Source organism: Apium graveolens, chromosome 10 (assembly GCF_009905375.1).
Source record: "Apium graveolens cultivar Ventura chromosome 10, ASM990537v1, whole genome shotgun sequence".
NCBI lineage: Eukaryota > Viridiplantae > Streptophyta > Magnoliopsida > Apiales > Apiaceae > Apium > Apium graveolens.
The window spans coordinates 206,751,001-206,765,037 of record NC_133656.1 but is presented as its reverse complement, the minus strand read 5'-3'; the positions used below and the strand labels follow the sequence as shown (position 1 = coordinate 206,765,037).

The 14,037-nt window shown below is 34.5% G+C and overlaps 1 protein-coding gene across 1 annotated transcript; it reads left to right on the top strand.

Annotated features, from left to right (window-relative positions):
* The first annotated feature begins 9,002 nt into the window (after positions 1–9,002).
* LOC141692729 (uncharacterized) lies at positions 9,003–9,969 on the top strand. Its single transcript, XM_074497656.1, has one exon. The coding sequence runs from the start codon at positions 9,119–9,121 to the stop codon at positions 9,626–9,628; it is 510 nt and encodes a 169-aa protein (XP_074353757.1). The 5' UTR covers positions 9,003–9,118; the 3' UTR covers positions 9,629–9,969.
* Positions 9,970–14,037: the final 4,068 nt, after the last annotated feature.

The window sequence follows — 14,037 nt, the reverse complement described above, 5'->3', positions numbered from 1 at the left end:
TTCCCTGTAATCCAGGAAACCTATAACCTATGACGTCTAAACGATCTCATGAGTCTGTAGATGATGATAATGAGAGTGACGAAAGTGAAGACGAAAATGTGGGGGTAGTGAGAAGGAGCAAAAGACAACGAACGGAGAAATCCTATGGGACTGATTTTATGACCTATTTGCTCGAAGAAGGTGACCCAAAAACCTATAAGAGGCGGTTACCTCACCTGATGGACCTATGTGGAAAGAGGCCATCAAGAATGAAGTTGATTCAATTATGCAGAATCATACTTGAGAACTAGTGGACTTGCCAACTGGTTGCAAACCATTAGGTAGCAAGTGGGTTTTCAAGAAGAAGTTGAAAACTGATGGAACTATTGATAAGTATAAGGCCAGAATTGTGATTAAAGGATACAAGCAACAAAAAGGCCTTGATTATTTTGATACATATTCTCCTGTAACGAGAATAACGTCCATAAGGATGATGTTTGCTATTGCTGCAATGCGTAATCTAACTGTACATCAAATGGATGTGAAAACAGCCTTCCTAAATGGGGACATAGATTAGAAAATTTATATAGAACAACCCGAAGGGTTTGTTGTCCCAGGACAAGAAAGGAAAGTTTGTAGATTGGTGAAATCATTATATGGTTTGAAGCAAGCGCCTATGAAATGACATGAAAAATTTGACGAGGTCGTGCTGGCTAATGGCTTCAAAATCAATGAATGTGATAGCTGTGCCTATTACAAGGATAACGAGAGTGGCTATGTCATGATGACGTTATATGTAGATGATCTACTTATTGCCGGAAGCAATGATAAAGTGATCAAATCTACCAAGGACATGTTGAAATCAAGATTTGACATGAAAGACATGGGACTAGCAAATGTAATTCTGGGAATTCAAATTTCTAGAACATCAGAGGGTCTCGCATTAAGTCAACCACATTATATTGACAAGATCCTTGAGAAGTTTCTTAAGGATGACTTTGAGAAAGCTAGGACACCTGTGGATATGACTTTGCACCTATCCAAGAACAAAGGTGTAGCTGTTTCCCAATTGGAATACTCGAGGATAATTTGTAGTCTGATGTACCTCATGAGTTGTACAAGACCAGACATTGCATACTCAATTAGCAAGTTGAGTAGGTTTACGAGTAATCCGGGAGTTGATCATTGGAAAGCGATCATAAGGGTACTAAGGTACTTGAGGGGAACACGAGACTATGGACTGCACTATGGCAGATACCCAGCAGTATTAGAAGGATATACTGACGCAAATTGGATATCTAGCAAGAAAGCACTTAAGTCTACAAGCGGCTATGTGTTTACATTAGCTGGAGCGGCAATATCATGGAAATCCTCAAAACAAACGGTGATAACTCATTCCACGATGGAAGCTGAGTTTGTGGCACTAGATAAATGCGCCGAAGAGGCTGAATATCTACGTCAGTTTCTGGAGGATATTCCAAGATGGCCAAAGCCTGTAACTGCAATAGGGATTCATTGTGATAGTCAATCCGCTATTGGCAGAGCGCAGAACACGATGTATAATGGAAAGTCTCGTCATATACGACGACGACACAGTTTCATTAGACAATTAATCTCAACCGGAATTATCACTATTGACTATATACCGTCAAAAGATAATATCGCGGATCCACTAACCAAAGGGTTATCAAAAGAAGTGGTTGAGAAATCATCGAGAGGGATGGGCCTTAAGCCTATTGCTTAACGGCATCATGGTGGACACCCAACCATTGCTGACTGGAGATCCCAAGAACTTGGTTCAATGGGACAACTAAATCATGATGACCAAACCACTGTGGGGGTAACCCCTGGCCTGTTCCTATGATGAGGAAACAGTGAGACCCGCAAGGTACGAGGTTAAGCTTTGAGCTTTTAATGATCTTTGATGAATACATGGAGTTCAGGAGTGAACGCATGGAATTCAGTTGAGTAAACGCGGGTTATTCTATAAGATAAAGATCACCTATGTGGGAGAGAAGTGGGGCCGCTTCAAAGGAGAATTATGAGGCGTGATTCTTTAAAAACTCCTGCAGAACCAGGACGATGTTCCATGGCCAAAATGGACATAATCATGAGAACTGAATGAGTCAGGAAAGATATAGTGATGAGTATGTCATCGTTTACACAAACGGTCGAACAGTTCAAGGACGTCGCGTCATACTGTCTACAAGTAAAGTCGATATACTTATTCGAGCGAAGGTTCAAGGAGCATTCTCTACCTATCGTATGCTATATCTGACCGCCGGAACTATCACCAAGTCAAGCTCCGCGTCTGTCTGTCTATGTGGTGCGTGCTACTGGACCATCAATCTCATTTGTGAGGGATTGTTGGACAAACTTAGTATTTTAGACTAAGTTGTGAATTATTTTGAGACTCCATATGAGTGAGACACATTATGTGTTAGTGGTGTGTATTTATTGGAACGTATTCTCCTCTTCGAGGGGATTCCAACGCATATTTACACGCTCAAAATGAGTAAAAGGTGAATGAGAACTGATGTTCCAAAGTTTTACCTTTTAATATGAAAAGTGGTTTTGTACCACATCGAGAGTAGCACAAACCTATTCCTTAATTTTTCTTATAAATACCATGTACCACATCAAAAATAAAAATAAGTCCTTTCAAGTCTCTCTTTATAAATAGAGTCTTAGGGCATCAGTTTTATTAAGTCAAGGGAATAAGAGTCCTCTCTTTCATTCTCGGTCTCTTTAGTCTTAAATTTTCCAATACTCCGGTGATAGTTCTCGGGCTTAGTTCAAGTTCGCTGAGAGTATATTCGATCTATCAATTATACTGATATCTTGTTTTATCCTGGGAGGCTATCGACTCGCACATACGGTGAGAGGAGAAATAGCTTTAAGGAGACAGTTTCAACTGGACTCGAGGATTTCCATTTGGTTATATTCTTCCTTTCTCTGTTTGATTTCGTTTACTCATGCACACACTTATTTGATTTATATGTATTAATCGCAGATTGTATTCACAAAAAGATCCCTCAGGATAATATCTAGCTTTAAATATTCTCTCAACCAGGCTCCCCGTTTTGGTGACTAGCCTCCAGCCCTGTTAACCTTAGAGGGCTACATTGAAGTCTTGCAGCTTTCGAAACCCCAGTCCACCGTTTGATTTTTCGTGCACATTCGATCCCATTGCATCCAGTGAATACCCTTATTGTTCTTCGAATTATTCCACCGGAATTTGCTCATTATTCTTTCCATTTCCGTATACAGCTGCTGAGGAATAAAAAATAGACTCATAGTGTAGTTGAGGAGAGTCTGTGCTACAAATTTTATCAGCAACTCCTTCCCTCTTCTCGACAGACATTTCTTATCTCATCCTTGCACTCTCTCCTTCATGCGATCTTTTAAGTAGCCCAATATTGTTCATTTGTTTCTCCCAAACATATTGGTCGCATAGCATTAAAAAATAATGTTTTGGTGGAGAAAAAACATTTAAAATGTTTCACTTGATATATTCGGACCTTACTTAAATCTCAAGGCCTTTATATAAATGGTGGGCATATGAAGGTTTTTATTTCAACCATGATCCCTGTTAGCTAAATATTTAGATATTCTTTATCTAATCTTGTATATCTGTTGATCCATCTTTTATATATGTTGATCATCTAGTCATGAATAAAATATCCGTGTTACCTTTCTGCCAACTCTGTGCCTTATTGGCGTCTAACTAAAGGAATTCCCTTTGGTTAGATTTTTACATAAATGTTAATAATTCTACCTATCTTATAATTATGTTATTAAATTGAATTTATGTATTAATTGAAGCTATATTTCTGACCAAAAATATTTAAGTGACTAAATTCTTTTATTTTCTTATTCAGGTGTGGGGTCTTTGAACATGATGCTTGATGGACTAGATTCGAAAGTCGAAGATTTGGATTAATGTACAAGTAGTCTGCTCGAGCATATACTTCAGATAAGTGATCATATTTTTCTTTATTTATTTGGGTGTTCTCTCTTCAGACCTTAAGACGTTATTGTCCAAGTTTCAGGGGTCATCATGCATGACCTTCGGTTAGATGATAGATTTTATTGTATGAATCTATGTTCGAGATTTTATATCTCTCCGACAAAAAAAAACTTTGTGCCTTATTTTAACCTAAATATGCACTTTAATACATACATATATATATTAGTGTGTATTCATATTATATTTATATTTAAAATGTAAGTGTTAAAAATTCTTATGTTATATTAATATTTAAACTTGATGTAATATTAAATATCAAAATATATTTTTCTTATTAACCAAATTTATTAATTATTTTAATATACAATGCATATTTATAAAAAATAATAATAAATTTAATCTTATGTAATAAAATAGAATATGAGAAATATAATTTTATAATATATATCTATAAGTATATATTTTTTTATATAAGTATTTTATTATAATTATATATTTAATATTTTTTCATTATATATATTTTTTTTTTACTTGCATTTAATTAAATATTATCTAAATTTATTTTAACATGCAAAATTTTCATATATATATATAATAATTAGAAAATATATGTGGCATAATATTTTTGAATATAGCTAGCATCACTGTAGCAAATGATCTAACATATTCAATAAAATTATAGACTATGATGATTTAATTAATCAATTTAGCTATTATGGTTGTAGATGTTTTTAACAAGCATTAAAGTTTCAAACTCTACTCGATTTTTTTCTATAAATTTATTCAATTATTAGAATTATGCGTATGATATCCGTAAAAGATGACATTCATAATCAAACTTTTAAACCTATAATTTGTGATGCCCAAATTTGGACATGGGTTTTAAACAGACGCATTTTATATTTTCTTAAAATTGGGTCAAGCCGGTCGTGTCGAAGAGAGCCGGGGTTCCGGCCCTCTCTCATATAATATAAAATGCTAGGTTCAACCTAATGAAAATATTGAATATAGAAGAAAATCCTAACAATATACATTAATTCAAGACAAGCGGCGCAGGTGCTCGGGTCCATTATGCTATAAGGAGTTCCGCCCTACCACTCTAAAGGACTCAAGCTCGAGCTCACCTCCATAAGGGGTTTGGGCTCACCTATTTCTGGGATATTGAGCTCGCTTCTCAGTCATGAGTTCACGATCTCCTCTCTCAGATATTTGGGATCTCTCCGCTAGTAGAGAGGCACTCCTCTATCTTTGCTAGCAGAGACTTGGGCTCACCTCTCTCTGAAGGAATCAGGCTTTCCTCTCTCAGATATTCAGGCTCACATCTCACTCATGAGTTCGGGCTCTTCTGTCTCTCAGAGATTCGAGCTCACTACGCTAGCGGAGAGGCTCTCCTCTCTCATTTTTCAGGGGACTCGGGCTCACCACTTACTCATGAGTTTGGGCTATCCCCTCTCTTAGAGATTCGGGCTCACCACGCACTCATGAATTCGGGATCTCCCCTCTCTCAGAGATTTGGGCTCACCTCTCACTCATGAGTTCGGGCTCTACTCACTCTCAGAGATTTAGGCTCACTTCTCACTCATGAGTTCGGGCTATCCTCTCTCTTAGAGTTTCAGGCTCACCTCTCATTAATGAGTTCGAGCTCTACTCTCTTTCAGAGATTCGGACTCACCTCTCACTAATGAGTTCAGGCTGTCCTCTCACTCTTAGGTTCGTGCTCTCCTCTCACTCATAGGTTCAGTCTTACCTCTTTGAGGAGCTCGACCTCACTTCGCTAACAGAAGTTATGGCTCTTATCGCGCAAGATTTAGAATATGGGTCGCAAATCCACAATACTTGGGCTATTGTGAAGACTTGAAGTGTGGTGAGACGTCAACCGGTTCACATCATGAATACAAATACATAAAGGAAATACGGAAAAGAGAACGAAACAAAGACACAGTGGCTCACTTCATGAATTTATTCGGAAGGTGGGAGTGCAAGCCCACCGCATGAAGGCATGCCACATAATTTTATATGAATGAGCTGCATGCCCACTGCATGAAGGCATGTCACATGATAGATTGACACCGCGCATTTAGCTTATGTGCTCGCATCTAGTGAATAAGATAATTTAAGACTATTTAAATTGCGGGATAGCATCGCATGAAAGGGTCATGTGAGCTGAAATAAACTAAAGAGGAACTGAAATAACGTCAGACAGGGGAGAGACTAGACGAGCTCACCTCTCCACTTTTTTAAGTAAAGCCGATGTGACCAGGTCAGCTTGCATCATGCAAATTCTGGCTGCATTATGGATAATGACTCACAGATGGCTGAGCTATTCGTAAATTTTGGGATCGACACGGCACATTCCTAAAATCACGGTAAGAAATGCGGATATGCCGCAAGATTGTAGGAGCCGTTTGGGGTCGGTGGAGATTTGTGTGACTAATTGGCTGACGGCCTCATTTGGAGATGGGCTTGGGCTACATGGGTCGAAAAACCCAAACCCTGACCATGGAATTTGTTCCCCAAGAACCAGTGAGGTTTGATCCCTAAAAATTTGGTACTTAGGCACTTGTATGACACATGAGTTGACACTTGAGAGTAAAGAGTATTATATTCTTTCTTGAGAAATCATCATACAAGTTCGGCCACCACCACAAGCAACCTTTCGCCGCCACCAAACACCACTCCCTAGATCTTTAATCCGGTCACGAACCTACAAAACACTGTTAAACGAAATTCTATTTTTAACAATTTCAAAGGGTACAACAGATTTTGATCCGTCTATATAAAATTTGCTTTTATTACCAAAATATGAAGAAACTTTCTTATAAATACCATCCAATCGGAGCCTTGCCGCTGTGCTAAATAGACTTTACAATTCAGATTATTTGATCGATTTTAGATCGGATCCACTTTCGAATTACTATATATATGAAGACCGTCCAGTTCGGATGTAATTCGGTTTGGATTTAATTCGCATTATAATAGGATAAAATTCGGAAATTGAAAAATATTCAGTTCGGATTAAATTCGGTTCAAATATTTTCAGATCAAACCTTATTTTATTTTTCATTTTCCGAAACTTTAAAAATTACTTTTTATTAAATATAATATTTTTAATATAATATAATGTACATTTTTAGAAATCTATGATAAAATAATTATGTTGTCATGTATATAATATAATTTAAATAAAAATTTACTTATGTATTTGAAATTTTCTAAATATATAATTTACATGAACAATAAGTTACGACAGGTTATATTATAATAACTGAGCTAAACCCAATTCTTTTGTTTTTTTCTAAATTTGATTGCATACTTAAGCTCATATTCGATCTGGATAATATATTATTCAATTTTAATTGATTTCAAGTTATAATCAAATCTAGTATTTTAGATAATATTTACTTAAACTTTCGGTTCGAATAATTTTTGAATCTGTTTGAATTAATTTCAAATTACTATCAAATTATATGATTAGATCTCAATTTCATAAATTTTAATTCGATTATTGAGATCCAAGATCATTTTACCAGTCTTGTGCTAAGAGCATTCACATTAGATTTAGCATGCATCTCCCCATCCTATATTTTGAGAAAATTAACAATTTTACATGAAAAAGAGGTCTACATCCGGTTCCCCATTTTAGGGAAATATTTACAGACTTGAAAATGAGTCCCCAAATTTGGGGTTCAACTGTTGATCCCCATATACACATATAGGCAGCCACATTATCATTTTTCAGTCCTTTCTTTCCAATTTCTACCTGTCCACCATCTCAAGAAATTAATAAAAAAAATAGGGATAAAGATGAGGAATAGAATGCAATTTTTTTTAAGAAATACATAGATTTTGGGGATAATTTTAAAGAATTACTATTTTTGGTATGTTTTTTGGTGATGGGGATAGAGAATTTAATGAGAATGCTTTTTTTTTTTTGAAATACAAAAAGCTTTTATTAAATTGAATATAGTACAGCCGGATAAATCCCCAACCGTCGATACAATCAGGTGTAAAACAAATAACATACTAAAAATAATTAGATGATTTATTTACTCATCATTTAACACATAAAATTTTAAAATTTTTGAAGTTAAAAACGAAATCAAAGATATCTCAAACGATCCAAATTGCAGTAACATCTCCGGAAACATCGAACATAGCATAATGCTCTAAGTAGCTAATTTGTAATGGACAATGCAAAAGTCAAGTCGGAACCCTGAGTGACTAGTGAATACTATCTCCAAGTTTTGAACCTGTTTGGCATAATTTCAACCGAAATCGTAGAATTCACTTTACAAGTTTTCAACGAACTTAACACGTTATTAGGAAATTGTAAAATTTAGTTAACGGACTTGACAAGTTTCACCGCTCTTTTCATTATTATTACACCTAGCGAAATAAACTAATCCGGCATATCCTATATTTCAACTTCCATCCATCTTAAAAATGTGATGAATAACTGATATTCGTTTTATTTAAGAAATCCCTTCCAAGTAAACAGCTCATAATTTTGTTAGACCACAGCAGATCATGACGTCAATTAGCTAGACATGCATTTTCATGATTCGCCATGCCTTTTTGCTATTTTTTCTTATTTTTTAATAATTATTTTAATATTAGAATTATCCAGAAATAACAAATATAATTTAAAATATTTACATATATTTTAATATCTAAAAATTTACTAATATAAATGAGTATTATGATGATATTTGGTTGTTATTTTCAACTAATTTTAATTTTATATTTAAGTTTACTATATATTAGTATAACAATTATTTAATAAAATTTATTATATTTAATAAATAAATGGGATGCTATTAAAAACATGCGTTCGGGGAGTCTCCTCGTGATAGATACCCACCGTTAACACATGCACATAAAAATATTTTCGTAAATGAGGTACGTGTCAACCTCCAAAAGTCCTATCCAATTCAACCCGCCAAAATCTGCCACGAATACTCCCAGAATTCAATTTTTTAGAATTTTTCTCCCCGCGAACTTTCCGCGGTTCCTATAATTTAACCATAGTCAATACCTTAACCACGGTTACGTTACTAATTAGGTGCTAACAGCTTTTCAAATCCTATAAAATCGTAACTGCAATCAAGCTCTGTTTGCCAAATTAAACACCCAAACACTCCTTTACTTGAAACAAACTTAACATCTACAATGGTGGATTCTTCACGAAGAAGAAACGGACCAGTTTTTCGATCTCACTCTCCTTCTAGAACCATCTATTCACCTTCTCCTACGCGCGTCAATCTCTGCGCCTCATCGAACTCATTGTCACCGTTAATTAGTTTCTCAATCGACCGTCCGAGTTCTCCGAGTCGTTCGATCTCTACGAGTCGTAAACAGGTTTTAAAGAAACCGAGTCACAATCAGTTGAGGAGCCAGAAGAGAACGTGTATGTGTTCGCCGACGAGTCATCCAGGCTCATTCAGGTGTAGCTTACATAAGAATTTAGCGAATCAGACGGCGTCGTATCCGGCGAATAGATTGAATGCTCGGAGATCGGCGATGACGAACTCGTTGGTGCGAATCGGTACTGTAGAAGGAGATTTGATGAAACGAGCATTATCGGCGTTGATACGGCCTTCTTCTCATCACCAGAAGCGACGAGGATCGTTCGAGTCGAGGCCGAGCCGGCTTTCGATTATGTCTAAAGCAGATGATTAGTTGAATTATGGATTCTCAATTGTCCTTCAGTTTCTAGTGTTTTTTATGATGACATTGATTAGAGCATCTCGGACCATGATCGCCAGCACCGACCATCATCGTCCGCATGGCACTACGATATACATATTAATAGCTATTAGCGTGCTCGAGCGGATTTTATTAATTTTTTGGTTTTAGGTTTAACAGAACCGATCCGATCAAATATCATCGATGAACTAATTAAGCTCTTTTATTTGAGATTTAAATTAAATTGAGCTCTTTTTGTTACCTTTGTATTGGATTGCTATAAATTTCAGATGTTAAGTTGCTAACCGTTACAATTGTTCCATGGAATGTTAGGATTTTCATTTCTCGGTAATGTTGATTAATTGTTTTCATTTCCACTAATTCTGTAATTTATGTTTCGCTTTAATTGCTCTGCATTAGGTGGCTTTATTACAGGTCGATTTTTTTGCTTGAATACTGGAAAATACCTGTTCCATCAGCACTTGATTAATTAATTATATGGACAAACAAGAGTTTGAGAATATAACTATAGTACAACAGGTAATATCCGATTGCTAAATGCAGTAAAAAAAAATTCCGTACAGTAATCAATAATTACTATTATGTCCCTCATCTCTTTCTGTGCAAAGTTGATAAAAATCAGTAATACATTAAATACATACGTGGTCATAAATAACTTATCAATTCCCAATTTCACATACAGGTTTGTAAGTACTTCTTTGATTTTATTTTTTATAAGACATTTTCACTTTTGTACATATATTTATTTTAATATACTTTGAGTTATTAGTTAAAAATATAATTTTTAAATAATATTTTACAAATTAAATTATATACATATTGTCTATTTCATTTACAAAAAATACTAATAATATTTATAATTATTAAATTAAAAAATATTAAAATACATGCAAAAATTAAAACTCATATAAAAAATGTTTTGTTTTTATCTACTCAAGGTAGTTCAATCTTTTTTACCTTCTTTCTCTTTTTTTAAGTATATATTTTTACTTTCTATAAGCAATTTTTTCTATTATTTTATTACAAACATAGTTTACTAAATTTTGTGAGCTTACTTTTATATGTTCACTTTTTATTTTACAATAATATTTATTATTTGAATCAAGTATAAATATTTTTTAATTCAATAATAGTATTTCCATATTTTTTCAAATAATTTTATTACATTAAATTATTTTTTTTATCAAAAATATTAGTCAATAAGATAATTTCAGTTAACAAATCAGTGTAATTTGATTAGTTTTGATTAATAAAAGATTACAAGATTAATAGTAAATCTTAAACAAAGCAAAACATGTGTCCTGATTATCGGACTATTTAATACTTGCAAGATTACAATGTTGCTATTTAATGTTGGCAGAGTTAGAGGTGAGGGACATAGTAGTAATTACTGATTACTGCGCGAAACAAATTTTTACTGCATTTAGCACCACCCTTATTTTATTGGTAATTTTATAGCTAGGACACTGATACTGGTTTATAAAAGATCAACCATGATAAGGTTATTTTAATGAGCAGGCTAGGTATGCCAAATCATGCCAAATCTGTTTTCAAAATTTATCTCGAATAATTTGGCGTGACATTTGTTTTATTTTAATTTGTGAATATATATAAATATATGCGGAGTCATATTTCACTACTGTAGTAGAAAAATTAACAAAGTACTTTCTTATACATCAACATTTGTAAACCGTCATACAGATTTCTCTATTTTGATTTTATTTTCTTTAGTGACTAAATTCCAACTCATAATGACACGTTTAAAATGATTAATTGATTGAATCAGAACGTTTGTTACCAAAAATACAAAGTACACCTATATTGAGTGAAAATTATTATTTTTTTTCACACTAGGAATAATTCGCGTACAATAATTTTTGTTCTCAACACACTTTTTTATACCCAAGAAGAATTTTAAGGAGCATGGGTAATTATATAAGCAATTACATAAAGTTAGAAGTTTGGACCTTGACTCAATTTTCACGATCACAACCTAGGACTAGGATTAGGACGGATGATAATATAAAAAGACCTCTCATTTTAAAATTTTAGGAAGCACGATCTAGGGTTAGGACGGGTGATAATATTTAAAAAAACCTTTGAACTTAAAAGCTAAGTTGATAATGTTGAAGAAGTAAGTGCAATGATATTGTTAGAATATGTATAGCTATTATTATATTATAAAATTGATAAGTGAATTTTGATGTTGTGCCGTAGAGTTTTAAAATTATACTAAACATTTTCAAATAAGATTATATTTCAACTTTCTATTTTTAGGTAAACAATTATATTTGTCACTATTACATTAAAAAAATCTATTTCCCTCGATCTATCCAGTTGTATACATATGTGACAAATATGACAATATTTATAATTATTTTATATTTAGCACCAATTATAGTTCTTATATCTGCATTGATATGGACTCTAAACAGACCTATTATGAGAATTATTAATATTATTGGGCTGAAATAATTGAGTCCAAATATAGTTAAGCTCTCGTACGAGTGTATTAACCAGTTGTGTACCACTGATTGACCAAGACCTCATTAACAGACACGTGGAAATATATCAAGAGAGTCATGTTCACCTCAACAGAAAAAAATAAATTATCCATCTCTCATTAAGAGTGGAGTCCTGCTTTCATACTACTAAAAGGGGAGTCTTATTCAAATACTACTAAGAGGGGAGTCATCTTCATATATCACTAAAAGAGGAGTCATCTCCTCATATCACACATGACTACATATTATTAGGAGGGGTGGCCTACCACCATATCACCATGAGAGGTAGCATATCCCCATATTATCAAGAGGTCAGCCTTGCACCCATATTAACAAGGAGTATTCTCTTCATATTTCGAAGAAGTTCTAAGAGAACAGTTGGAGTACAAACCCACATACAAACTGGACAGAAGATCTAATTACAACAACTTATGACTACATGATCCCATGATGGCACATCATAAAGTCTTTGCAACACTATATCACACCCGGAAGGACCTCTTCAAGGCTATCATTACTTACATATTTCGGGGATCATATCACATGAAAACAATCTCTATTACAATAAAAGGATTGAAGACATGCAAGGTTAGCCTAAACGGAGATGTTTCGCTATTAACTTATATAAATATTCTTTATTTGACTTGAAGACCCATGACCAGGCCTCAAGGGGTCGCATGGGAGGAAAGATCGATATGCGTGGCCAGATCTCCCGCGATCGCACGTACTCTTTATACAACCACATTACATGAACAGACTTTAATGAATCGCATGCGAGGCCATGCACTCCGTAAGACCGCATCGCATGACCTGACTCCAAGAGGTCGCATGCGAGGCCTACAGGTGTTCTCTCATACCTCACCAATGAGATATATTTGCGTAACACCATGACAATCTGTTACAGTCTAATTGGGCTTGGGCCATGAACAAATACGGGTTTTTACGGACGCCTTACGGTCAACGAACCCGATCCTTGATGGAATGGACCAAACCCAAGCCCATCTGGGTAACTTGTCCTCCAAGAACTACGTGTAGTTTGAACCCCTATGAGAGGATACATATACATTTTGTTTATAAATGATCAACAGTTTGAAATAAGAGAGAATAAATATTATATCTATGGCATTCTACGAATCATCAAATAAGATCAGTTACAACATTCATCAATTTCCTTCCCGTGTTCTTCACGTTCTTCGTGAAAACAATTTCAAATGAACATAATTTGCTCCGTAATTCCTATGACCTCCGAATTCGTTTTATTACGAATTTCTCCCAACAACATCTGGCGTTAGGATGGAACTTGACATCTACGGGAGAATGATGTCTCAATTTCACAAAATGCAACTAGCACCTAACAAAGAGGCGAAGACGAGGACCATTGAATTTATATGCCATCAATCAAATTATGGCTATCTCTACAGCTGGAATATTTGCACTCCATGAATTATAGTACCATACAAATATTTGACATATTGCTATGATTAAAGACAAAGGACACACAAAAGCCTTAAGCTTTGCAATTTGCATGGAGATGTGATTGTCGTTTTAGTAAATCTAATTCACGGAATTTAGATTATCCTGTTCCAGCTGGGGGTCTTCTTAATGGGACACCCTGCATCAAATCCGTAACCAATTTAATTAAATGCACCAAAATAGGATTGTGTCTTGTCTTTGTATTATAAGTTGTTTATTTTTAGTTACACATCTTAAAGTGTTTCGTCAAATAATTAAAGAAAAATGCTAAAATCTCAAAATCATTTATAAAATAGGTATAAGAAGATTAGTTAGCACTATTTGATCAGATGTATATCTTAAAAGTAACTTGATTATTTTTAAAATCATGACTTGATTGTTATATATTTTTAGGTGGTTCATGTA

Bases quoted from the DNA above. Each gene is read 5' to 3' on its own strand.
- LOC141692729 (XM_074497656.1), top strand. From the start codon at position 9,119: ATGGTGGATTCTTCACGAAGAAGAAACGGACCAGTTTTTCGATCTCAC.